At 38.1% G+C, this 24,601-nt stretch overlaps 1 protein-coding gene across 5 annotated transcripts in view; it reads left to right on the top strand.

Annotated features, from left to right (window-relative positions):
• Positions 1–22,334, top strand: part of NCOA3 (nuclear receptor coactivator 3) — a 145,630-nt gene extending 123,296 nt beyond the window's left edge. For 3 of the 5 annotated variants that reach the window (XM_019539571.1, XM_019539569.1, XM_019539570.1), the window contains 13 exons: positions 684–1,072; positions 1,372–2,249; positions 4,125–4,260; positions 6,475–6,669; positions 7,219–7,455; positions 9,532–9,658; positions 9,960–10,131; positions 11,360–11,656; positions 13,036–13,140; positions 13,524–13,761; positions 15,622–15,796; positions 16,021–16,162; positions 18,334–22,334. In XM_019539571.1, the coding sequence (XP_019395116.1) occupies positions 684–1,072; positions 1,372–2,249; positions 4,125–4,260; positions 6,475–6,669; positions 7,219–7,455; positions 9,532–9,658; positions 9,960–10,131; positions 11,360–11,656; positions 13,036–13,140; positions 13,524–13,761; positions 15,622–15,796; positions 16,021–16,162; positions 18,334–18,345 (3,103 nt within the window). In that variant the 3' untranslated portion in view covers positions 18,346–22,334. Of the gene's footprint in view, positions 1–683; positions 1,073–1,371; positions 2,250–4,124; positions 4,261–6,474; positions 6,670–7,218; positions 7,456–9,531; positions 9,659–9,959; positions 10,132–10,254; positions 10,757–11,359; positions 11,657–13,035; positions 13,141–13,523; positions 13,762–15,621; positions 15,797–16,020; positions 16,163–18,333 lie in introns of those variants that run through there. The other 2 variants (XM_019539572.1, XM_019539573.1) reach the window with 2 other exon arrangements.
• The last annotated feature ends 2,267 nt before the right edge of the window (positions 22,335–24,601 follow it).

Raw genomic sequence — 24,601 nt, 5'->3', positions numbered from 1 at the left:
TTCTAATGATTAGGCTTGGACAGATAGAAATACTCAGTTAATACTTGATCTTCCTGGCCACCTTCTTATTGGAGACCAATTTAAATGCAGACAAAATGAACTCAATGTGCCATATGTGACTTGAGGAGTAGCAAGTCCAGCTTTGCCTTAAATAGCACCTCCTCTGATTTTTATTGTTGTTGATTGCAAGATTAACTGAAATGGCACTTGGGAAGGATATTGCCTGCGCCTGTCACTACAGAAGTGCTTCCAGCTGCTGATCAGTGAACAGTTAAGATTGTTTGTGGCAACAGTAAAGTGTTCTTCTGTGACAACTAGAGTGGTGTCACGAATTCTCTCAGGGAAGAGAGGGGTATGAAAAGGATGTTGTTCAAAATAGTAAATGTATATAAAGCTAAATTATGGACAAAGGTATAAAATTATTTAAAGGGGTAAGATTTTTTTTTTTCATGAATGAAATGACCTTTGCTCCTTATAAAATGGTGCGATTTGAACAAGCAGGATGGCAGCTCCGTATATCAAGTTTAGTGTGACCTTTTTGGACATACCTTAAGACTCTCATATCTTAAGGCTACTCTTTTTGAATTACTGTTATTAAATATCGTTATCTTCTGTATGTGAGACTTGATTGTGAATAAACTTAAACTTTTTATTTTCTTTTGGGGGGGATGCTGAATTTACAGAGAACAAAATGGATATCGACCAAATCCTAATCCAATGGGACAAAGTATCAGAGCACCTACGGCTGGAAGCACAAATTCAGTTGGTGCTATTATGAATATGCCACCAGGTCAAAGCATGCCAATACAGAACAGGAACTATGGCATGGGAGATCCCAATGCAGTAGGTCAGATGAGCAGCACTAGATATGGAGGTCCTGGTAATATGGGACCGATGAACTCTGGACCAGGAATGCAGTCATCTGCTTTTCAGAACAACAATTATGGGTTAAATATGAGTAGTCCACCACATGGTAGTCCTGGCTTGACTTCCAGCCAACAGAATTTGATGATTTCCCCTAGGAATCGAGGGAGTCCAAAAATGGGTTCACATCAGTTTTCTCCAGTTGCAGGTATGTTGTGATAAAAACTGCTTTAAAAATTTTCTTTCTCCCTTTCTTACCTGAATTCTGCTATTTTCATTCTTTTATTACATCTGCATAGTGCAACTTGCATGTAATATAGCTAAAATTATCACAGGTGTTTTATATAAGGTAAACAGTTTCATGCTGCTGTATATCTTATTTCTGCTATTTACATTCTCATTGTTCATGTTTAAATAGACTTGCTGTACAATATTTAATTAACAAGTAAAATCAAATGTAGATAAATTCTGTAATCTAATAACTCTGTTCTGTACTACATGATACAGGTATGCATTCTCCGATGGGATCCGCTACCAACACTGGCAATAACAGCTTCTCTAGCAGTTCCCTTAGTGCTCTTCAAGCCATCAGTGAGGGTGTTGGCACTTCCCTTTTATCAACACTTTCTTCACCAGGACCAAAACTGGATAATTCCCCAAATATGAATATAGCTCAACAAAGTAAAATGGGCAACCAAGACTCAAAAAGCCCTGTCTTATATTGTGAACAAAGTCAAGTGGAGAGTTCCATGTGTCAGTCAAACAGCAGGGACCTCCTTACTGATAAAGACAATAAAGAAGGAAGTCTGGAAGGGTCTGAGAGTCAGAGGGGACCATCTGAAAGCAAAGGTCACAAAAAGCTCCTTCAGTTACTCACATGCTCCTCAGAGGAGAGGGGCCATGCTACATTATCAAATTCACCACTGGACTCTAATTGTAAAGAATCTTCCACCAATGTTACAAGTCCCTCAGGAGTCTCTTCTTCTACATCTGGAGGCGTATCTTCCTCATCAAACATGCATGGGTCCTTGCTTCAAGAGAAGCACAGGATTTTGCATAAGTTGTTGCAGAATGGTAACTCTCCAGCAGAGGTAGCCAAGATCACAGCTGAAGCTACTGGTAAGGACACATACCATGAGTCTAGCAATACAAATCCTTCTGGAGAAGGAACTATCAAACAGGAGCAACTAAGTCCTAAGAAGAAGGAAAACAATGCTCTGCTCAGATACCTGTTAGACAAGGATGATATAAAGGATCCCCTTTCAAAAGATATTAAACCTAAAGTAGAAAGTCTGGACAGTAAAATGGGACAATGCAGTAGCTCTTCTATTTCTACTTCAAATCAAGAAAAGGAGATTAAAGTAAAAATTGAGCCAAGTGAAGAGGTAAAGTATTTAACATAACAGGATTTTGTCAATGTATTCACCAGTAATATTTTTCTTAATAGAGTTTAACAGCTTATAGGAAGAACTTTCCTGTTTCTCTGAACATTTCCAAGAAACATAGCATGGAAGCATGCTTAGGTTTTCTAGTAGCTGACAAAGCAGAAATACATTGAACTACAGTATGTTTTGTAATAAAATGAGCTGTGTTGGAATTCATTGAATAATATTAGCATTATAATATCACCCAGCTGAAAACAAAGCAAAAACAAAGTATGCTTAATGTATTTAAAAACAAATATTTAAAAATCACAGTTTAACAAAGCATATATTTATTTTATGGCTCTTTAGGAAATGATGCTGCTTACTGACTCCTTAAATTAATTAAAGTTGCAGTTATAGGGCATACGACAATGATCAAAAATGAAAAGTATTAACTATGTGCAGTTCATTTAAAAATGGTTGAGCTTCCCACACTAGATATACACAGATGTTAGTCATTTGGTTTTTCTCGAGTCATTTTTATTTGTATTTGTGTGAGAGGAAAATAGATTGTCTTGATTTTTGTACAGAAAGTACATAATTCACTGCTTACTATTTGATTGTGTTTATTCAGTACTTAAAAAAATCTTCAAAGAGTTGAGAAGAAAGTACCTTAACATTGAGTTGCATGTTCAAACAATCATTAAACATTTCAGGTCACTTGAGGATTTTCTTTGCTAGTTGACCTCTGTGCTAATGTGAAAACCCAATGAGAGCATGATAAATGTTCAACTATATTGGAATAGATGCTTCTGTAATCGAGTTAATTAAATTTTGATTGTGATTTTCAAACTATTTTGCATAGGATCGTTCCCCACTGAAGTCAGCAGTGCTTCTGGGCCTTTCAGGGTCTATGTGAAACTCCCTGGTAGAGACTGTGTTGTCTTTATATTTTTATACAAAGCCTAGCTCATTTGGGGGGCTACTGCAATATAAATAAAATTGATAATTGGTATGACAGCATTTTCATCTTTAAGTTTTTAAAAGAATTTTAATCTGGCTAATTGTACAATAATTTTCTGTTTGGTAACTACCAATTGACTATCTTATGGCAGATGTAATTTTCCATGCCACATTTATGTATTTAAGTAAATAAATAATGCCAGGTACCATCTAGCATTTTAAACTTTGTCTCCTGTTTAAATTCCAGTTGAATGCTAAAAATGATTGAATGTTTTCTGAGGGAAATTATAGTCAACTGACAGGTTTATTTTGTTCAGTTGTATGTGATATAGGGACAAATTGAAAAAAACAAAGCAAACAAAATGCAGTTTCCTAGAAAATGATTTGGTTGCTTTGTACATGTCATCACTATGATTCAGTTGTGCAGTAGGTTACTTTTTATATACATATACATGTACATGTACATACATGTTGTTCCGATTTATAAATGGCCCGTCTTTTTCATCCAAAAGAAACATAAAATTATATATGATTTTGTCCATAGGTTGACTTGCTTCTGGTCCCTGATCACCTTGATTTTTATACTCGTAGCATTTTTGTGCGTGTAATAAATACCAAATCACAATTTTTTACAGTTAAGTTTTCTTTCAATACTCATACATTTTGAGTCCTTTTCATGGTTATTTGTAAGGAAAATAGCAGTTCAACTTTTGTCCTTAAATTTGACTTGTCCAAAACCTACCAAGTAAAACGCACTACTCAAGCACTGAATTAAGTTTGAAATATTCTTTGGAAGTCCCAATGCCTTGTTGAGAGAGTGGGCGTGTCTTTATATGAGTAACTAAACGTATGGCATGTGAGGCTGGTGAGGAGATGGGGGATAAATTATATGACAATAAAGAAAGTTTTCTGTTTTGTTTTGTTTTTTTCCAGATGAGTGGTGACTTGGATAATTTGGATGCAATTCTGGGTGATCTGACTAGTTCTGATTTTTACAGTAATGCTATTTCTGCAAATGGGAGTAATCTTGGAACAAAACAAGCAATATATCAAGGAAATGCTCCCCTGGGTGAGGAAACTCACTTAATTATATCTTGGTTTAAAGTTGGAGCTGTTATGTCATGGGGTCTAAATGTTATGCACATTTAACTCCTCCTTTGCTCAGTAAATCTGAGACATTTCACTCTAGGAAATTGTTCCACAGGAAGAAGTTATATGCAGAGGGGCTGGTTAGCTCTTGATAGACTATATTTGTATCCTTAGTGTGAAGTGTCATGAAATATTGGGAGTACCTGATATCAGCCAGTACCTGATATTTTTTTCCTTTGTCAACTTGTATAACTTCTGGATTAATTCTTATCTGCATATCTGGCTTTTGGGCTTTGCCAGAGAGCTGTCCATATTTCAGCACTGTTTAAAGGTCTTTTATATGCTATATAATTATGTGAGGATAATTTAGATTTACTTTCCATGGTATCCTTTGTATATCTAAAACATAACTCTGGAAATGTACATTTTAAGAGCAGTTGGAAAATATTTTTCTGTAAAGTTTAAGGCAATTGTAAGCTGAAAGAAAGAATTACATTCCTTGCAGCTGGCTAAGGACATAATGAAATAAATGGCAAGCTTCTGAATTAGTTTGATTCCTGGGGTATGCCTTCTTGCTGGCTATCCTTGCCTTTTTAATCTGTCTTAGTTTATGGACACCATAATGATAAAACCATGTAAAAACATTAAATGCATATACTTCTGCCAGGTAGGACCAGTATATGGCTAGAAAGTTTTTTCAAACTTTTTAGAAAAGTATCAGTTGTTATAACCAAATCTTTCACTGAAGTTGGCTTTTTTCTTCAAAACATCAATTTGTGCATTTCAGGTTACGTAGGTGCCACATGGGTATATATTTCCCCACACAGGTATCTATCTGTATGTTGCACATGTGCACCAATGGCCACCACAAAGGGTAGGAGTGTGCAAAGTGGGCAGTATTTGATTCGGATTCAGCCCAATTTGGGGGACAGTGATTCAGTTCACTGATTTGGACCACTGTCCTGATTTCAGTTTGGCTGAATCTGAAGATTTGATTCTGATTTGGAGAATCAGGAATTTGGCCATAGACTCTGCTTTATATGTTTTTCTATGTACCTCGAGGTCCCCTGTGCACTCAGTGGTAGACCTGGAAGTAGACCAGTAGTACTTCCAGGTAGTAGACCAGAAGTACCGCCCGCCCCTCTGGCTCTGTGATTGGCCACAGGGGGACACCAGGTGCCCCCCCAGACTCAGCAGGCACCAATTGCTGGAGCGGGGGGGGGAGGGGAGGGCCCCCATGCACTTAGTGACAGATCCAGAAGTGGACTGGAAGTATTTCTGGTTCGCTTCTGGGTCTGCTGCCAAGTGTGTGGGGCTCTTCCCCGTCCCCCCACTCTTGTGGGATGCTCCATCCACCCCATTATCTCAGCATTCGTAAGCTGCGCCTGGTACCTCGAGGTACGTAGAAAAAACATCTGAAGCTGTGTCTATGACCAAATTGTCAAATCTCTCTGAATCAAATTGGAGTCTTGTGATTTGATTTGGAGAGATTAATGGGTCTCCTGATTTTATTTGGATTTAGCCTCCAAATTGGGCTGAATCTCCTCTGAATCAAATCAGTGACTGAAGCTTCGAACAGCCTGAATAAAGGGGAAGAAGTAATGGAAGGGCGTGTCTTTTGAATGAATTAAGTACGTACAAAGTATACAGTGAGATAAGGAAAGGTCCGTTGAAGACCCTAGTGGGATTAAAATGTTTGAAAAAATTGGTAACTTTCTAAGGATGAAGCAATTTGAAACTTTGCTTGCTGTTGCTGAGTCATTTGTGCATGTTATTGAAGGATAGTAGTTTCCATATATACATGTCGAGAGACGAGCAGTACATTATATAAAACAATATAAGGACTGAAGTCCAAATAAATATTAAGAAATGCACAGTTCTTGTACATCAACCTTCAGTACAGTTTTAGGCAAACGGGTAGTGATTTGATCCTTGGTCTTAACTGAATATTTATGAGCGTATTGCATGTAGGACCAAGAAGTTGCATTCCTTTGTCTATTTAAATGTGTAGCTATTGATATTCTCCAACTCTGTGATCTGTATAAAAAAACAACTAAATCAAGTAACATTCGTGGCATGTTTAAATGTGCAATATATTTCTCTGTAAGTAGGTGTAACTTTAAGTCATCAATGGTACATTTTTTTTTCTAAGTTAAGGATGTACAGTTCCAAGCATCTTTTAATTCTTTAACAGGTATGAGAAGTCCCCAGTCTGTGCAGGCTACCCGTCCTCCTTTCAACAGAGCCATGTCTTTAGACAGCCCTATACCTATGGGTTCAAGCCCTCCAGTGAGGAGTGTCAATGCATTCTCCATGTTACAAAAGCAAAACATGATGGGTGGGAATTCAAGAATGATTGAAAGCCAGGAAAATTTTGGAGCAAACATAGGTTTGTTGATTTATATACAAAAAGATTAATTGTAACTGTGAAATGATTAACTTCAAAATATTTTGAGATGTTAAAATTAGTTTAAATAAAAACCTGGGCGCATAAAAGTGAGGCATGTTAATCTTGTACAGTCAGCATCTGAGTTATCAAAATGACTTCCAAGTGACTTGTTATCCATAATTTGAGTTATTTAGGCTATAACTACATCCCATCCAAGTGTACTCTTGGGATTTTGTCTTAAAAAAAAAAAAAACTATTTGCATTATTCAACTTTCTTGAAATACTAAAATGTGGTGGTGTTTTTTTAATTTGAAGAGGCATGTCCAGGTTAGGGAATGCCAGTAATTGGTGTTAATAAATGTGACTAGATTAATAAACTTGTAAAATGAAATAAGGTTTAATGGCTTAATAGTAGTTTAGTAATTTGCTCTCCTGCTACTGGAAGTCGTCCCTTTAGGGTAAGGAGGCAATATAAATGGTTCCAAACCAAAGCATACATCACATGATCTCCAGGAGAAATTATGATTTATATGCTCTTCATTGTACCAGGTGCACCCAACAGAAGTATGACTATGAATCAACATCCAGCAGGTGACTGGGGCTTACCAAACTCAAAGGTTAACAGATTGGAACCTACAAGCTCCAGTTCAATGATGAGACCAGGAACAGATTATAATACTTCCCTTCCCAGACCAACAATTGGTAGCTCTGTGCCTGGTTTGCCCATCCGATCTAATAGCATACCTGGTACAAGACCAATTCTACAACAGCAGATGATTCATATGAGTAAGTTTGTGTCTTTGGGTGTTTTTTTACATTTGTATAAATCTACTTACTAAATTCTCGATGACTTCTTGATCAAGTATTCATAATAAATGTACTTTTAGGACTCGTGCAGACATTCTGTCTCTCCCGGGAGAGTCGCTGCTCTCCCAGGAGAAACCATGAATATGCAGAGGTTCAGGATTTTTCCTGACTAAAAATGGCTGCTCTAGGAGAAAAATATCTGGGAACAACCAGGGTTAAATTAAGTTTAGGAGAATTTCTCCTGGGAGAATGAATGTCTGTACATCCTGATGCTACTGTGAGCAGTCTGGGTTAGCCAGTCAGGGCTGTTCTATGCACTGCTGCCATCTGTTGCCAGGCAGATTAAGGGAGTCTGCAGAGTATACTGAGGTGTTGCACAGGCCCCTCCATCCCTGGCTGTACCGTGTCAATACTATAAGCTCTCCACCCTTAAGGGTCTCAGCATTCAAATGTCTGTACACGTGGGGTTGGGTAAGTTTTTCTACCATGTGAACAAACCTGGGAGAATTCTTCCAGATTATTTGAATGTGTGTATGCACGCAGCCCCTAATTTCAGTATCACACTGTCTTTGTACCTAAAGACCACTTTTTGTGGGTAAGGACTACAGTAATCTCTGGCTAATTCACCTGTGGGATAATTCACTATTACAACTGAACTCACTATTATGATTTCCCACCAGTGCTCCTGTGTCCCCCTAACCCAGCTAAATTATTAGGGGTGGGGGAGACCACAATAATTTAAAATCAAGGGATGTCATGTTGCATACTGACAAGCCATTAAACCTTGGTTATATTTTCATTGCTTATGTTGGTGGTGTCATATTTTCTGTTATGCAAAATAAGTTATAGTGTATTTATATTTACATAGCTATACTGAATCACCACATTCTTTTTATGTGGAGGCTTCTGCATATTCCCACTTCTTGAAGCACATGTTTTTGTTGGAAAAGTTCCAGGAGCTGCTTTATGATTAGTTATGGGTTTAAGGACTTTTTGCCCAGAGACTTGGTTTGAATAATACTGTTTCATAACAGATTTATTTAGTTACTAGTAATAGGTGTTTCACTAGTGTGTAGATAGTTGCTAGGTAGAATTGGTTTTAAAAATCTTTTGCCAAAGGAGTGTCAGGTAAACCATACCATTAATGTACTAGTTCTGTCTAATGCCTGTGTTCATATAGAAGGAACTGAGCTACATACACAGTATATAAAAAAGACTAAGTTCGAAATGTTGATATGTCTAAGGTGCTATTGAAAACTTCTGAACTATTTTATAGCTGTTGAAGATCAATACAAGGGATCTTACATTGAGTGTATTTTCCACTCAGCACATCTCTAATTGGTTTAGACTGATCATTGAAACCGACTATGCTTTGCTTAGAGTGACAGTAGTGGAAAGTCTGAGGGGCTTACTCTATTAGGACTAAAGCAGAATGAATGATGTACGTCTAATGTTTTTGTAAAATATTTAGACTGCTCCCTGGACATGCACGTTTATTTACACGGACTATCTCTGTTTGGCATCCATATCTGTGGTTGTTGAGAGGACAATTCCAAAGTCCTTTCTTTATTAGAATAGCTCATCCCATCTTCCTTGGATTGTATTGCCAATTAATTCTTACAGATAAGAATACACAGAATTTGGCTGAGCTTCAAACACCACCCACACGGTAGAGAATATTTAGAGCACAGATCAAATGACGTGACCATCAAATTGCTCAGTCCAATGAAAGCAAAACTGGGTAGTGTGGAAAGGTGAGTGGGTAAAATTGAATAAAACACAGCATACTCATTTCAAGGGTTGAAGCTAGAAATTAAGGTCCGAAGCCAATAGATTTGGGTTACTTTTATATCTCTAACCTGTGCCTACTTCAAACTCTGTGTGTACGTGTACAGTGTTTAAAACATTTTGATTTAGTTAAGACCATCCAAGTTGTTGAAAGTAGTAGCATAACATGTAATGAATGATCTGTAAGAACACTTGCATCTTCATATACCCTTCTAGGAAAAATGTTTGTTTTTAAACTCTAGTAACATTATACACTTTGCTTTACAGGGCCCAATGAGATTAATATGGGTATGGGAGGGAATCCTTATGCACAACCAGGACCACCTAGCCAGCCAGCATCGTGGCCTGATAGCATGTTGGCAATAGATCAAGGATCTCGAGGTTCACAAAACAGGTAGGTTTAAGAATAGCTGAAATCTAAGCAGTTTGAAGGGAACTCCTCATTCCCACCAGAATTGTTTAAAAACTGCAATATTATTCACTGAAAGAGGTGACTTTTGGTACTGCTAGTGCTCTAAGAGTTGGTCCAACTCGCACATGTGCACACCCACCCACCTATCAACTGTGGATCAGCGCCTCTACATAATGCTAGCACTACTTGACTGGTGCTCTGACTGTATACTTATATGTAACTTATATGAAAACTGCATGGATGTTTTTATAAGTACTTAATGGCTCAAATATTTCAATTGTAGACAATTGGTAAGAAGTTCTTTGGATGATCTCTTATGTCCGCCTCCTAATGTGGAAGGCCAGAATGATGAAAGGGCTCTTTTAGATCAGCTGCACACACTGCTGAGTAACACAGATGTCACAGGACTGGAGGAAATTGACAGAGCATTAGGAATTCCTGATCTTGTAAATCAAGTAAGTAACAAGATCCTTTTAGCCATTTGTTTTGCGGTTTCCTGATGATCTTGGCATGTGGAATGAAAATCAATAAAGGTCTGGCACCTCCTTTCCTTCCTTCTCTCCACTTTACTCTTTTAGAACCTTACTCTCTTTGAACCTTACTCTCTGAAAACCACTAGCGAGCATTCCTTAAGCTTGGTACGAAAAGCCCTTGAAATATACTTTTATAAAAATGCCGTAAGTAAGAAGACACCATATGTATGTATCAGAAATTTAATTCTCACTTCTGTCTTGCAACGTTTATGGATGCTGAGTTTTTTTTATTTTACTTTTATTAGCACAGTGACAGCAGAAGGGCTGGGTGGTTCAGGCACTAAGGCGCACAGTCGACAGCCCCAAGGTCGCTAGTTCAAGCTATAGCAGAAGCGCTTGTGGTGTGGCATGTCAGGTTCCGATAAATCTGTATTCTGCTAAACACCTTGTCACAAGGGCGTGAAAAAAGAAAGGTGACAGTGAGTTTGGATTCTTCTGACTCATGTCAAGATAGCAATTTTACTAGCAATGATATAGAAGCCCAAAATAATATAGCATGGCTTTCCACTTTCAACTTGAGTTTGCATGGCTGGAAATAAAAAACTTAGGAAAATCTTTCTCACTAGGAGGGCAGCAAAGCACTGGAACAGGCTACCCTGATTTAATTGTGGACTCTCCATCCCTGGAGGTTTTTAAGACCTGACTAGAGGCTTGGTTGGGATGATCTACTTGGGGATGATCCTGCTTTTGTGAAGGGCATTGGACTAGATGACTTCCTGAGGTCCCTTCCAATCCTAATTTTCTATGATTCTATGAAATCAGGGCAGGGGATCTTGTAAAATGAAGATGCTTGATCTTGAAATCGGAGAATAACAAAAAATTTAGTTACTTTTTACAAAGTCATTCTTCAGTGTGTAACTAAACTTCAAGACTAAAGTTTATGATCAGTTTTTTTTGGTTGCTATTATTGTATTTAACTATTGTAAAACAGCTGAGGTGAAAAGTCACTTCTATTAGTCTTATTTGCCTTGAAACCAGAAAAAGGAAACTAGTAGCCCACTAAAAGCATACTGCTCTGTTCAAGCAAGAATCATTAGTCTTCAAGGATGATCACAGCCTGTGTTGATTTTACAGTTATTTCAGCACTTCCTGTTTGTGAGAGTATTTTAAATCACAGCATTTTTCTTGGCATTCTTATTGTCTGTTAAAGGGGCAAACTTTGGAACCCAAGCAAGATACATTTCAAGGTCAGGAATCTGCAGTTATGATTGATCAGAAGCCTCCATTATATGGCCAGCCTTATCAGGGACAGGGGACAGCAGTGCCAGGAGGCTTTAGTAATATGCAAGGACAGCAGCCATCTTTTAATTCAATGATGAATCAGATAAGCCAACAGAGCAATTTTCCACTCCCAAGTGTGCATCCTAGAGCAAGTGTGATGAGACCCCGAACCAGTACACCAAAGCAACTCCGAATGCAGCTCCAGCAGAGGCTTCAGGGGCAGCAGGTAATCTTTTTGCTTTTGTATTTACACTTTATGCCTTACTCCAAAGACAGAGTATATTATTTTAGTGGAGAGATCCATACTCATCTTACTTCAAAGGAATAAGGTGAACATAGAAATTGATATTCCAGCTTAAACAGGGGTCCATCTAGTCAAGTCATCTTAACAGCAGCTATTACAGGAAAGTGCAAGAAGTTTTGAAAAGAAATTTTGGAGACAACTATAGAGGAGTTATTTTTTTTCTAAAACCCTTCAGTTAAATGATTGTTTAGGCCCTGAAGCATAAGAGCTTACCCCTTCCAAATTTTTACTATTTTAAAAAAATACTGTTGAATATATTCTTAATATACAGTACATCCATGTTTAATGTCTTGCTTTTGTTCTAAGTCTTGTTTAAGCTGTCGGGCACAGAGATGTCTTCTGCAAGTGAGTGCCACAGTAAATGCTACTGGATTTTGCTTTTAATAAATATGTGGTATTTCATCTTATTGGGAAATTAATCTGCTGAAAAACCCTAGACTTTCTCACAAATAAAAACTCAAATGTAATGTGATTATCATTAAATAAATAACTGGTAGTGGTTTCTAAAACTGTTTTGTTTTCCATATGAATCTGATCCATTGTAGGTGCTATGGTAACAGGCATGCTATAAGAAACGAGATAGATTTTATGAATGTGGTAAAGGTTTTGCTTTCACAAGGATGTCCCTTGGTTTTGACTAAAATATAAATATCCTTTTTTATATAGGAAACGAATACATTTTCAATAGTGAAAGTACTGGATAATTGAGGGAATTCTTATCATCATGGTATAGGCATAAGAGGGTGGGGAACAGATGTCCAAGTTCTGAATAATAAGGAATATCAGACCATTGAGGTTTGGAGAGTTAAGTATAATGTAAAAGAATATAATAGTAAGTGCTTCTTACCCCTAATCTTTCTTCTTGAGCAGTGTCATAGTATTAAATCAACCTATAGGTTTTATGAAGCAGCTGTTACGAACTTTCTTTTATTATAGTTTTAACAGAGATGAAAAAGTTAAAGCCTAGTTGTTGGATAATTTGGGATAAGCAGTACAAGAATCAGCAATTGGTTTGTTTAAGCTTTGCATAAAGTGTTGTTACCAGAACTTTGTGAAGGTCATTTAATACCAGGCTGCTTAATATATTGTGTGGGTGGACTTCATCTTTAAACCTGATCAGAAGTATGTGCTTCAGATGTATCTAACAAAGTAAAAAACCCACTAACCACTGTGGTTTCTGGATGCAAATTAAAAAATGGGTTTTCAGAAACTTTTTTTTTCCAATAAGGAGTTTGCTGTAACTTAATTTAGCACCTGATGAACTCAAAGCTTAATACATTGTTAACCTGTCTTTCTCAAAGTTTATGAATCAGACTCGTCAAGCACTTGAGATGAAAATGGAAAATCCAGGTGCTACTGTTGCCCCAGTGATGAGGCCAGTTATGCAGCCACAAGTGGGACCACAGGTGAGTAATTATCACATTCACTCTTCAAAAAACAGAATGCTTGAAAGCTGGCAGGCTACAAACATGTTTCGCAGAAATCCCTTTAGAATGCAAGCCTTCACTCGGTTCCTTAGGATGTTGTCTTATGCACTGAAAAATGATTCTTGCTTTATCTGTGATAATTCTGAAATTGCCAACTTATGAACACTAGCACCTGTATTCTATTAGGCTATGCCACAGATGCAGTCTGCCAGTGGTCGTATACCCATAGGAAAAGAACAGGAGCAAGATACTGCAATGCATTTCTTCTTTATCATTTGTATATTAGTGGAAGGTTGGCATGAATTCAATTTTACGTGTAAAATCTCTTCTAACGTGCTATTTTTTGTTCATTTGTGGGATAGCAGCAAGGTTTTCTTAATGCTCAGATGATGGCTCAGCGCAACAGGGAGCTATTAAGTCATCATATCAGACAGCAGAGGATGGCAATGATAATGCAGCAGCAGCAGCAGCAGCAGCAACAACCTCAAGCCTTCAGTCCCCCACCAAATGTGACTGCCTCAGGAAGCATGGATAGTGCTTTGGCAGGTCCCCCGATGGCTCAAGTTCCTCCACAGCAATTCCCATATCCACCTAATTACGGTACTAATACTAATGTCTCACTTCTTTGTCCTCACTCATCCTGTATTCCCTTTTTCATTTTTATTGATCGTATCTACCTATACCTAAATATTCCAGATAACGTTGAGATTTGGGACAGGTGGTTGTGTCTGTGTGGAGGGAAGGGAGGGATGGAAGACTAAGCATATCCTGAACATATCCCATGATTAAATGATACTAAATAGGGTTCTTTCTGTTAAGAATGCAGGCACCTGTATACTTACTGATCCATAACTTAAATTCATTTTTCATTTCAGCTATTCTCTTGACTCTGCTTGTCAGTCACCGATAAAACAGCAATTTGGTTATTTCTCAAACACATTTCTATTCTATTTTATATACATGTTTCTATTATGTGAAAATCCAGTATCAAATATTCAAAACAGAAGCGTTCACATTTTCCTTGTTTGGTTATTTTCCAGTGACCACAATTGCTGTGCAGTGCTTTCTACTCTGGCTGCTGTCTTTTAAATCACAGCTTCAGTATTCCTTAAACTACATTTACTAACTGGAGCTAAGTTAGAAAGTGCAGGATGGCTGAACTCCTGCAGGCAGTAGGAAATCTAAGTCCAGAGATTTTTAGGAGGAAGGATGTGCATGTAGAAATGACCATTCATAACTGTAGCTTATTTATATCTTGGGCTAAAACTTTCATATAGTATTTTTCAGACTTGACCATTAATTTATCCCATAAAACTATACTACCTTATTAAAATGTTTTATATAAGGCTAAAGCATGGTAAAATGAGCTCTTAAGGAACTTGCTGTTTGTTCAGTATGCAGTTAATTTGTGTCATTTTCTAGTGCATCAGTCCATTACTCTGATTTCCCACTTTCTTGTTTTGGTACTTTTTTTTTCATCCGAATGGTTCATTTCTACTTGGCTTAGCATAGAGCTATTATTTAGCAGTCCATTCAAAGAAAACAGTGGAAATATATTAGAATTTATGTTGTACTTGTATGTCACTGTCATGCAACTGTCCTCAAAATCCAGTTTTGAAATAGAGATGTCATCATTGTGAATGTAAGACATAATCCTAAATCCATGTTCTAATCTTTTTGCTGTAAAACACTGCAGCAATTTTAGTAGATTCTGCAGTATTCTTTTCAGTAAACAATACCATACTGAGATTGATTTTTGTGGACTCGTCTAATATGATGATTCAGTGAGATGTATATTATTACAGTTACTGTTAACCCATTGTTTAAAAGAATCTGGCTCATGAATATCCATGATGCTGTAAAATTATACTAATGAGGACATTTTAATTTATATACATGAGCTGTGAGGAAAATATAAAAAAGCTCCTATCAGAAAACACTAGTACTTTTCTAGTATTGGAAGAAAACTTCCAAACGTTGATGAAAACTTGCATAAAACTGAAAATATTTTTTGTTCATAAATACGTTGTACTCTGGGTGAGATGTACAGACAGTTTTTGTTGCCAAGGTGTTACCTTTTTCCTGCTGTTTTGTATAGCTCATTAACTATAAAATTAAGTTTTATAGTTCATAACAGCTATTTGCTATGGAATAAATTCTGGCATTAGGCAGGGATTAAGCCACCCTGTCATTTTGCCAAATGATATTTTAGGCAAAAATAAAATGTCATTTCAGCATAATGTAGTGTGGTAGTGAATTTCAAAAGGTAGGGCAAAGTAGACTAGCGTATTGCCCTTAAACGTTTGTTTAGATCTCTGAGGTTTCAGAATTTATCACCTTTTAATTTGCAAACGCATGTTGTATTTGAATTTTTTTTTTTCTCCCTTCAGTGAAAGAAGTTGAGACTTAGACTTCCTTAAGATGATAATTAGTGGCTTGTCTATTCTTTGTTTTGCAAAGGAATAAACCAACAACCGGATCCTGCATTTAGTAGGGTGTCAAGCCCTCCCAACCCAATGATGTCCTCAAGAATTGGACCTGCTCAAAATCCCATGATGCAGCACCCTCAAACAGCACCAATGTACCAATCCCCTGAAATGAAGGGCTGGCCATCAGGAACCATGGCCAGGAGCAGGTGAGCATAATTTAAGATGGTTCAAAGGGGCCTCATTGCTGGAAGCGCTCATCTTTCAGAGAAGTGGGGATGAAATCATAACTCCATTAAAGTTGGTAGTTTTGCCATTGCACATGCAGGAGGATTTGTTCACTCCTTTCTTGTCTTTATACTATACCAGTCCCTTGTAAAAGGTTGTGCAATAAAATACTAATGGAACATTAATTGTTTTTTCTGTGTTCCAGTTCTTTTTCACAGCAGCAGTTTAGCCATCAGGGGAACCCTGCAACTTACAATATGATGCACATGAATGGTACCGGTGGCCATATTGGACAAATGAACCTTAATACCATGCCTATGTCAGGGATGCCTATGGGCCCAGACCAGGTAAAAGGATTGCAGTGATTCACCCTGGTGATAGAACTGTAGAGAGTCAGAGGCCTGGTCAACTCCCAAAAGTCTAAACGGTTATAAGATTCTTTTATATTTTCTATTTCCTCCTTCCCCAGTTAATGCAATGTGGTATCTCCTTCCTTGCGTACGCTTGTTCTAATCTCCCTGGCCCCCAAGCAGTTTGTGTATCTAGTTGTATTTTTGCCTCAATAGGTTCTCCATCTTTGCTGATATTACACTAAAACAATGCTGAAGCTGGGCAGTGCGTTGTGGATTAACTGCTATTTTTCAAATAGTAGCGTGATTATGGCTCGAGATGCACAAAGAGTGCTTCCATGCAGCTAAAGCTGGAGAAGTGCTAGAGGCTAAAAAATTGAAAGCAGCAATTGTACCTGTTGAGATTTTTGTCAGGTATCAAAGGACATAAAAGGCAATGAGAAGGGAGTGGGGGAGGGCAAAGGAAAATTTGTCTATTACCTCCATGGAAGAGGTGAACAACTACTGGATGATAAAAAGGAGGCAGCTCCACTTTCCACAAAAAGCTTAATCATAACCAGCTGCTTGGCGTAATGTAATATTCACAACAAGATGGTAGGAAAGCAAACATTAGTTTCTCTTTCCCTTAAAAAGAGGGTCAAAAGCAAGACTTGGGGGACTGAAGACCAGTCAGCCTAACCAAATGGAAATATACTGGTGTTTGTATGCACTTTAAGGGCATTAAGGTAGTGATGATGAACAACGCGGACTTGTCTAGGTGACCCGATCTAAGTCCCTTCTTTAATGTGGTAATTGGTTTAGTGGTTGTGTGGGACAATAGTTGAAGTGATATTAATAAGATCTTTGAGAGTCATGCATGACACTTTTCATAACCAAGCTAGAGAAATGTGGCTTATGTTAAATTACTATTAGGTTTGAGCACAACTGGTTGAAAAATAGTAGTTATATTGAATGTGGTCCCAAAAGAGCTTGTGCTGGATCTAGTACCATTCTGTATTTTTAGTACTGGTTGGATGACAGAATAATGCGTACTCTTGTCAAATTTGTGGATGACGCACAGCTGGGAGGGACTGCAGGCACTTTGGAGGAGAGGATTAGACTTCAAAGTGATCTAAAAAAATTAGATGGTCACAAATTCAGTAGATGGCTGCAATATATAGAAACTAAGAAGGAGAAATCAATCTGCAAATAAAAAACAAAAGCTGTCTAAGAGGGCAGCGTTACTGCTGTAAAGGACCTGAGGATTGCAGGGAAGCATACACTGAATTAAGTCAGCAGTACGATGTATCTGGAAAATGGAATGACTTTCTGGGATGGAAGACACTCCTGTTAATACACAAGATGCAGGAGGTAGCTATTCCACTGTATTCCTCATTGGTGAGGTCTCAGCTGGAGTAGTGTTTAGTCGTGGGTACCATGTTTTAAGGAGGACACAGATAAATTGTGGAGAGCCAAGAGGAGAACAACAAAAATAAGGTTTTCAAAACCTGGCCCATGAAGAAAGAATTAGACTTTGGTTGGGATAGAGAAGAGTGATCGCATCTAAAAAGTTGTTATAAAGGGACTAGCAATTTAATTGTTCTCCATGTCCAGCAAGGATGGAATAAAAAGAAACGAGCCTAATTTACAGCAGGAGATATTTAGATGAAATGGTAGAAGAAGAAAAACTGTAGGGAGAGAAAAGTATTGGCACAGGTTACTGTTGAATCCAGTTACTGGAGGACAGTTTACAGACGCATCTGTCAGGGATGGGTTGCATCCCTGCCTCCAGACTTGGGGGACAGGCCCAATAACCTGCTGAGGTCTCTTCCAGCCCTATGTAGCTCCAGTTCTAATTCTACGTAGCTATAATGCATCAGTGTAGGAGTGAAGATGCCACTGACCAAAGTTGACAGATTTCTTACTGGAATTAATTTTCAAGAGTGCAGAATTCAATACATGATTATGTAAAAACTCTGTCTTATCAGAGTTTAGCTGTTCATGCTTGTAAAGCATTTTGAAGATGAAACCTCTGTCCAGTGCTGATATTTGTGAGAGAAGCCAGCGAAGGATATTTTTCTCCAGTACAAACTGACTGCCTTGCATTCTTTCATGTTCAGAACGCACTGCGTGGGGATTTTTCAGCAACCGTTTTCCTGATATTTGTTCTGTTTTTTTTTTCCTCGCAGAAATACTGTTGACATTGAAAACCACAATCTCCGAATGAGAATGCGCAACATTAACAATGCACTAGTATTATAAAGAAAAGCAACGCATTCCTCATGGCAACTAGTACTGGCCTTATGGAAATAACTGTTTGTTTTTTTTCAGCTGATCACCAAGATGTCCGAAGTGACTTTACGCAAAAACCTTTTTTTAGTAGTAGCAGAGTCTCTGTATTACTGTATATGGTGGTGTATAAAACAATGGTCATAAATAAATATTTTTGGCACTCTGCCTCTAGAAATGTGAATTTGGAAATGGCATTTTAGTAAATATGGTGGGGTAGACTCCTTATTATACCACTTCTATTTACTGTAGCTATCCAAAGCCCTTTAACTACAGGCAGACCAAAGTGCCTGGAGAAGGTCATGGTGCATAAGAATTCTGATTTCTCTAGTAAGAATATCTGACAGAGAATGTAGTTCCTAGCCTTGACTCTTGTATTAATTCCTGAATATAAATGCTGCTTTTAACCTCTTTACCCCCAGGAGTCAGGATTTCCCCAAGCAAAGTGGCAATACAAAATGAATTGGCCCATAATGTTCCAAAATCTTTTCTGTTGATGGCAAGGGGTTACAGAAAATAAATTAAAATTATTTAAACACAATTGCGACTAATATTTACATATTGATGTGCAGTTGAGTGCACTTTATAAAAGGCTATGTAATGGATTAATGCAATATCTTTGATAAGGATTTAATAAATATGAGGTTAGGGTGTACTCTTGTTCTTAAACGCAATCTTTTAAGAATTGTTAATCGAAAAGACTGCAAAATTAATGTTTTCTGTTTACGGAAATTAGAGCAATAATCTTTCATCTTTTTAAAAATGAACTTCAGAAAACTCAAGGCAAGGCACTGCAGTCTGAATCAGAATTTTGCAGTCTTTTTTTTGTGAATAAATTTTGTAAATATGATCTTTAAGATATTGTATTATATGTATGACTTTTGTAGGTCACTAACTCATTTTTGCAGAGTTTGTGAAGCTAAATATTTAACAAAGTTGATTTCTGTAAACTCAGCTTAGTTGAGGTCCAATTAGAAGACCTTCTAACTTTTTTTTTTTTTAATTTAATGACCTGGAGTGGGTGACTAGCTCAAATATTTTCCTTCTTTGGTCCTTGATGCTTCATTTATTTTACATCCTTAACATATATAGCTTTTAAAAAAGAGCCTTTGCTTAGGGTTAAGCAGTTGGTTAACGCTTTCTTTACTTTTAAGTGAGCACTTTGTTACATTTCTTTTTTACATAGGGCGATTGGACAAAACAACTCTCTGGATTTTAAATTGTCATGACTTGTCACAACAGTTTTTGTGTGCGCACATGTGTGCGTGCATATGCGTGCGTGCATATGCGTGTGTAATGTTGCCTTTTTAGTTAATAAATCTGTACTGTAGGCTATTTTGTTAATTGGAACCCTAAATGTTCTTCTAAAGAAGTTGGTCTGTTGTGAAGAATTTTATTATTTTTCCACCATCACATTTTATGGCAAAAATATATTTTAGTTGTTGCATGACATCCAGAAAGTCTTTGAGAAAGATATTAAGCCACATTTTTAAATAATGTCTGCACCTCATTGATTTTTTTTTTTCTATTAGTAATGAATGTATTTTATAAACAAATATCAGTATTCGCAAGTGTTTGGTTACAAATCTCTTCATCCGATTTGTTGGCAGGTTTTTTGGTTTTTGATTCTATAAAAGCAAAGGTCCTACTGCAGTTTTTCCAGTTTTAACAGATACAACAATGATTCAACTGGTGACTTCCTGAAGGAGGTGAACCAGAAATTTTTAAGACATGGTGCTTTATGTTCTGCTGTTCACTGTGTAAAGGAAAAAAACCTGAACTTCTCCTGAGTGAATGAAAATCAGTGTTTTTGACTTTCTTCTTGGTACTGTAAGTTGAAGTCATGTTTTGTTTTGCAGAAACTTGAATGAACTTCCATGATCTTCCATTTTAATGGAAATAATTTTCAGTGCAAACAAACATTCATCCCGAAGATGCAGCTGCAGTCCTGTAGCTTCCACAGGTCATGTAGAATATAAGAATCTATTCCTTATGGAATCCAGTCTCTGCAACTGGCACTGAGAATATACATTTGGAGAAAATTTAAGTTGTTTCAGGCCCTTAGTCTGGGTCACCTGTGTTGTAACGCGTGATATTTAAAGGCCTTAGGAATTGTTCCCTCCGTGCCATCTTTCCCTCCATCCTCCTCTTTTATTTGTTTTTTGCTTACTGGTAGAGTCGGTGCAACCCACTGGAGTTGAAAGGCAATTATTCTTTTGCTTTTTTAATGAAGTCAGAATAGAACAATCTTTACCTTTTTTTCATTCATCATTATATTGATGGAAACTGCAAACCCTGAGTGCGTTGACTAGGTAACATCTTTAAGATATGTGATACTGTATACATTGTGCCCCTTTTAACTTTTTTTTTTTTTTGAGTGATTCTATTTATACTTCTAAAACGTGGTACCTGACGGATGTTGCAAGGATCCTCGTTTCCTCATCCACTTTTAGAATGTTGAATTTTTCCAATATCTACTTTTTGCTGAATCCAAAGATTTTGTTTTAGATCGAACTTGATAAAAAAATAAAGCCTTTTTAAACTTCTGAATTAGCATTATTGAGACCTTTCATAGCAACACTGATTCTAAATAAAACATCGAGATTGAAAAGTGTATTTACAGCCATAAACAAAATGATCCATACAATATGTTTGAGTTTGGTGTCTCCAGCTGTTTTCTTCTACAGCATAGTTTTCTGAACATTTAAAGAAAAGCTGTATAACTTATTTTCAACAATAAGAGACCAGTTTTGATACTACAACCATCTCCTGCTCACGCTGCATAGCAGAAAGTCTTGCTACATGCCTATCAGTTTTTTCCTTTTGATTATATCAACGATGTTTTATAAAATTCATAAACTTTAATTGCTTTTATCCAGTCTTATTCTAATTTTGTGGTTTAAAAAAAAATCAAGAGTATTTGTGTTCAGTTATAAGAAAAAACTATTTGAATGTTTTACCAATTAGCACGCACATTTTATTTTGGATTTAAATGCAGATTGTCAGAATGATACAGCATTTATGAAATCATGTAATTCTGAGAGCAATATTTTTTTTTTAAATTCTCAGGCAAAGGCATACAGTATTGAGAATTGCATTTAAATTTAGTTTACATTAAGTATTGCTAGAAATTATCTGCATCTTTACATTGCAAAAAACAGGTGGGCTGATTTATAAAAGGGTTGGTTGTAAGGTATTACTGCTCTTCTGATATTTGTGTTTCAATGTTAATAATAATGTAAATAAAGGTTTCTATTTAAAACCAGAAATTGGTGACTTACTACATTTAACTGTTTAATGCCTTATGGATGTTCATGGATGGATGCTGTTTATATCCTATAAAGACTAGCAACGTAGCAGTTCTCCTCCAAACAAAATTATATCCAGTCCTGAAACAAAATACGGTAATATCATACTTGTGAGAGGATGGACCTGGGCATTGAATTTTTGGTTTCCTGAGACGGCACAAAACCTAAAGTAGTATCAACAGTGACTTGAGAGGATTAGCCAGGGTGTGGAAATGGGAAGTTGCTTATACAATAAATAGAACGAATAATGGCCTAGTGAGCTTTTGAAGTAGTGCTTTTATGCCGACTGGTCCCCTCAAAGGAGGAAGAGGGAAGGGAATATACTTGCTTATATGTAACTTATCTTTTGGGACAGGAGTGTCTTGGCATAATGAACATTTTGTGGAACAGGACAAAAGAGGGAGGCATAGTCTGACCTCATAAAGATTCACATGGTAACAACTGAATGTTTTGGATATATGTTGACAGTAGGAGTCGCTGTAGTAATATGTGGAGAATTCTATCTGCTATGGAGCAGCATTTGTAAGTATGGCTTGGCCATACATACAGAAAGGATTCTGCCTTTCCCCACCCTACAAAGCCTGCAGGCAGAACAAAAGTACGTAAAAATATTTTATGTATGCCTAGTTCTTAAGGATTCTTATATGAATACACAATCTTTTCAGAGGTGGAAAGCACAAAAACATACATTTCTGCTGCCAGATTCCCCCCCCCCCCCATTGAGCCCACTGAAGTTGTAACGAGTGGGATTGCATTTCCAACCCGTTGTCAGATTGTCTTCGAAATGTAAAACTTTACAGGACAGTTTGGGATGGTACATTAAATCTGATTTCATATGACATTGGATGTGTCTACACATGCATTTAAGCATGCCTAAATTTAATGCGTATTAGCTTAATGTGCATTAAGTGGGTTTAGGCAGGCTTCTATGCATGCAGATGTTAAAGCGCATTAATGCTGTGTGTGGACTGACTTAAGACTAAAGTTAGTTCCAAGTTGCTCCACAAACACAGCATTAATGCATGTTAACTATTTGTGCCTACCTTCTCCATTTTTAATGTGCATTAAGGGCATGCACATGTAGACGTACACCCTTAATGTGCATTAATTTAGGCTAATGCTCATTAAGGTGTCACGTGTAGATGCATCTAAGCACTAGTTTAAAACAAAGTTACTTTTCCTAGTTTTACTTGAAAGCTACAGCAAAAGATCACAGTGCCACTTTTAAGATTAGTTTTCTTTGATTTCACATTCAAGACTATTGGAAGGAGGGGGAGAGAATGGTGCCAAAGGTCTGTGTCCCCAGCTCATTGTTTTTCTTTTAAAATGTTTTAAAGTACAAAAGTGAAAAGGGTGGTAATAAAAAGTTAGCTAATTTTGTATGTTTGCAGATCCAGATCTACAAATGTTTTGGAAAAATCTGTCACTTGCTGTTTTGTAGTCAAGGCCACAGTTGGTAGAGTCGTCCATTTTAAATCTTCACTTCCTAAAGTATAAGCACAGCTCTCAAAATAATTGCTAAAGAGATCTCTTGACACTCTTTTCTTTCTGAAAGTCTACAATAGGGCTGCGCAAAGCTTCAGTAGCAAATTCTTTTCGGAGGAGGTTCGTCCCGATTCAGCATCCAAATCTCTGAATTGAACCGGGAGACCCATTAAAAGCTCTGAATCTAATTGAAAGCCTCCGAATTAGAAATTTTGGCACAGAGTCGGAGATTCAACCAGACTAAACAGGCAGCACTCTGAGGACACTAGACACAGCTGCTTCCAGCTGGTAAGTCTGTTGTGGGAGAGTGGGGAGGGAAGGGGAATGGGGGAGTGGCATATCGACACCCCCACAGCAAGGGAGGGATGGGCTGGGGCTGCCAAGCCAGGGTGGGGGTGGCACAGGACTCGGAGAGGGGGACTCCTGCCACTGCACGCTGCCAGTCCGAGGGCATGGGAGTAGGCATGTCCCCTTGGATCTGCTGGGCTGGGCTGCACTCTGGATGGGCAGTGGAAGGTGGTGGGAGTGGAGGCTATGCCCTCCCTCCACTGGCCCAGTCTTCCTGCATCTCCCAGACAAGACACAGCTTTGCCCCTGCTGGGTGAGCAGTGGCAGGGCATGGGGTGGGCACGTGCACCTAGATCGGAGCAGATCTGGTGGCAGGGGCTATGGGGAATATTAGGGTGGCTGCAGCCCCACCCTATACCTTGCTCTGCTGTGCTCTGCAGGGCTGCGCTCTGGGCTGCAGCTGGGGTTAAGCACCTGGAGCACAGCCTTGGCTCCACCCATCCTGCAGAGTGCAGCTCAGCAGCAGGTGGCTGGGGCTAGCCTGGAGTGCAGCCCAGTCCAGCCCACCCCACCCCATGCAGATCCAGGGGCACACACCTGCTCCCATGCCCTCCTGGACTGGGGGCATGCAGTGGCACAGTGTGACAGAAGCCCCACTCCCAGAGTCCCCTTGCCCCAGCTGGGCAACTTATCCCAGCTCTACTCCCTCCATCACTGGGGGGGTGTTGATCTGCATCCCCCCAATGCCCCCATAACTGACCCCATCTGCCCACCATAACTGACTTACCAGCTGGAGGCAGCTGTGTCCAGTATCCTCAAGGACTGCTGCCTGTTTAGTTTATGGCCATATCTCTGAATCGGTACCGAATCTCTGAATCGGCCAAATCCGAGTACTTGCCGCTTTGCACAGGCCTAGTCTACAACTTGACTTTCTAAATTCAACAAGCAGCATTTCCTTTTTGAGCACCATGTGATTTTTAAAGCATGCTAGTCTTTAGCAAATCAGCATAACTAATCTCTTCTTTCATGCTTCTAAGGAACTCATTGTACCAACTGGTATTATATTTTTTATGGAAATACTCAAATA

The sequence above is a fragment of the Crocodylus porosus genome, unplaced genomic scaffold (genome assembly GCF_001723895.1).
Source record: "Crocodylus porosus isolate Cpor-Errol unplaced genomic scaffold, CroPor_comp1, whole genome shotgun sequence".
NCBI classification, from domain to species: domain Eukaryota; kingdom Metazoa; phylum Chordata; order Crocodylia; family Crocodylidae; genus Crocodylus; species Crocodylus porosus.
This window is presented reverse-complemented; position numbering and strand designations above follow the sequence as displayed.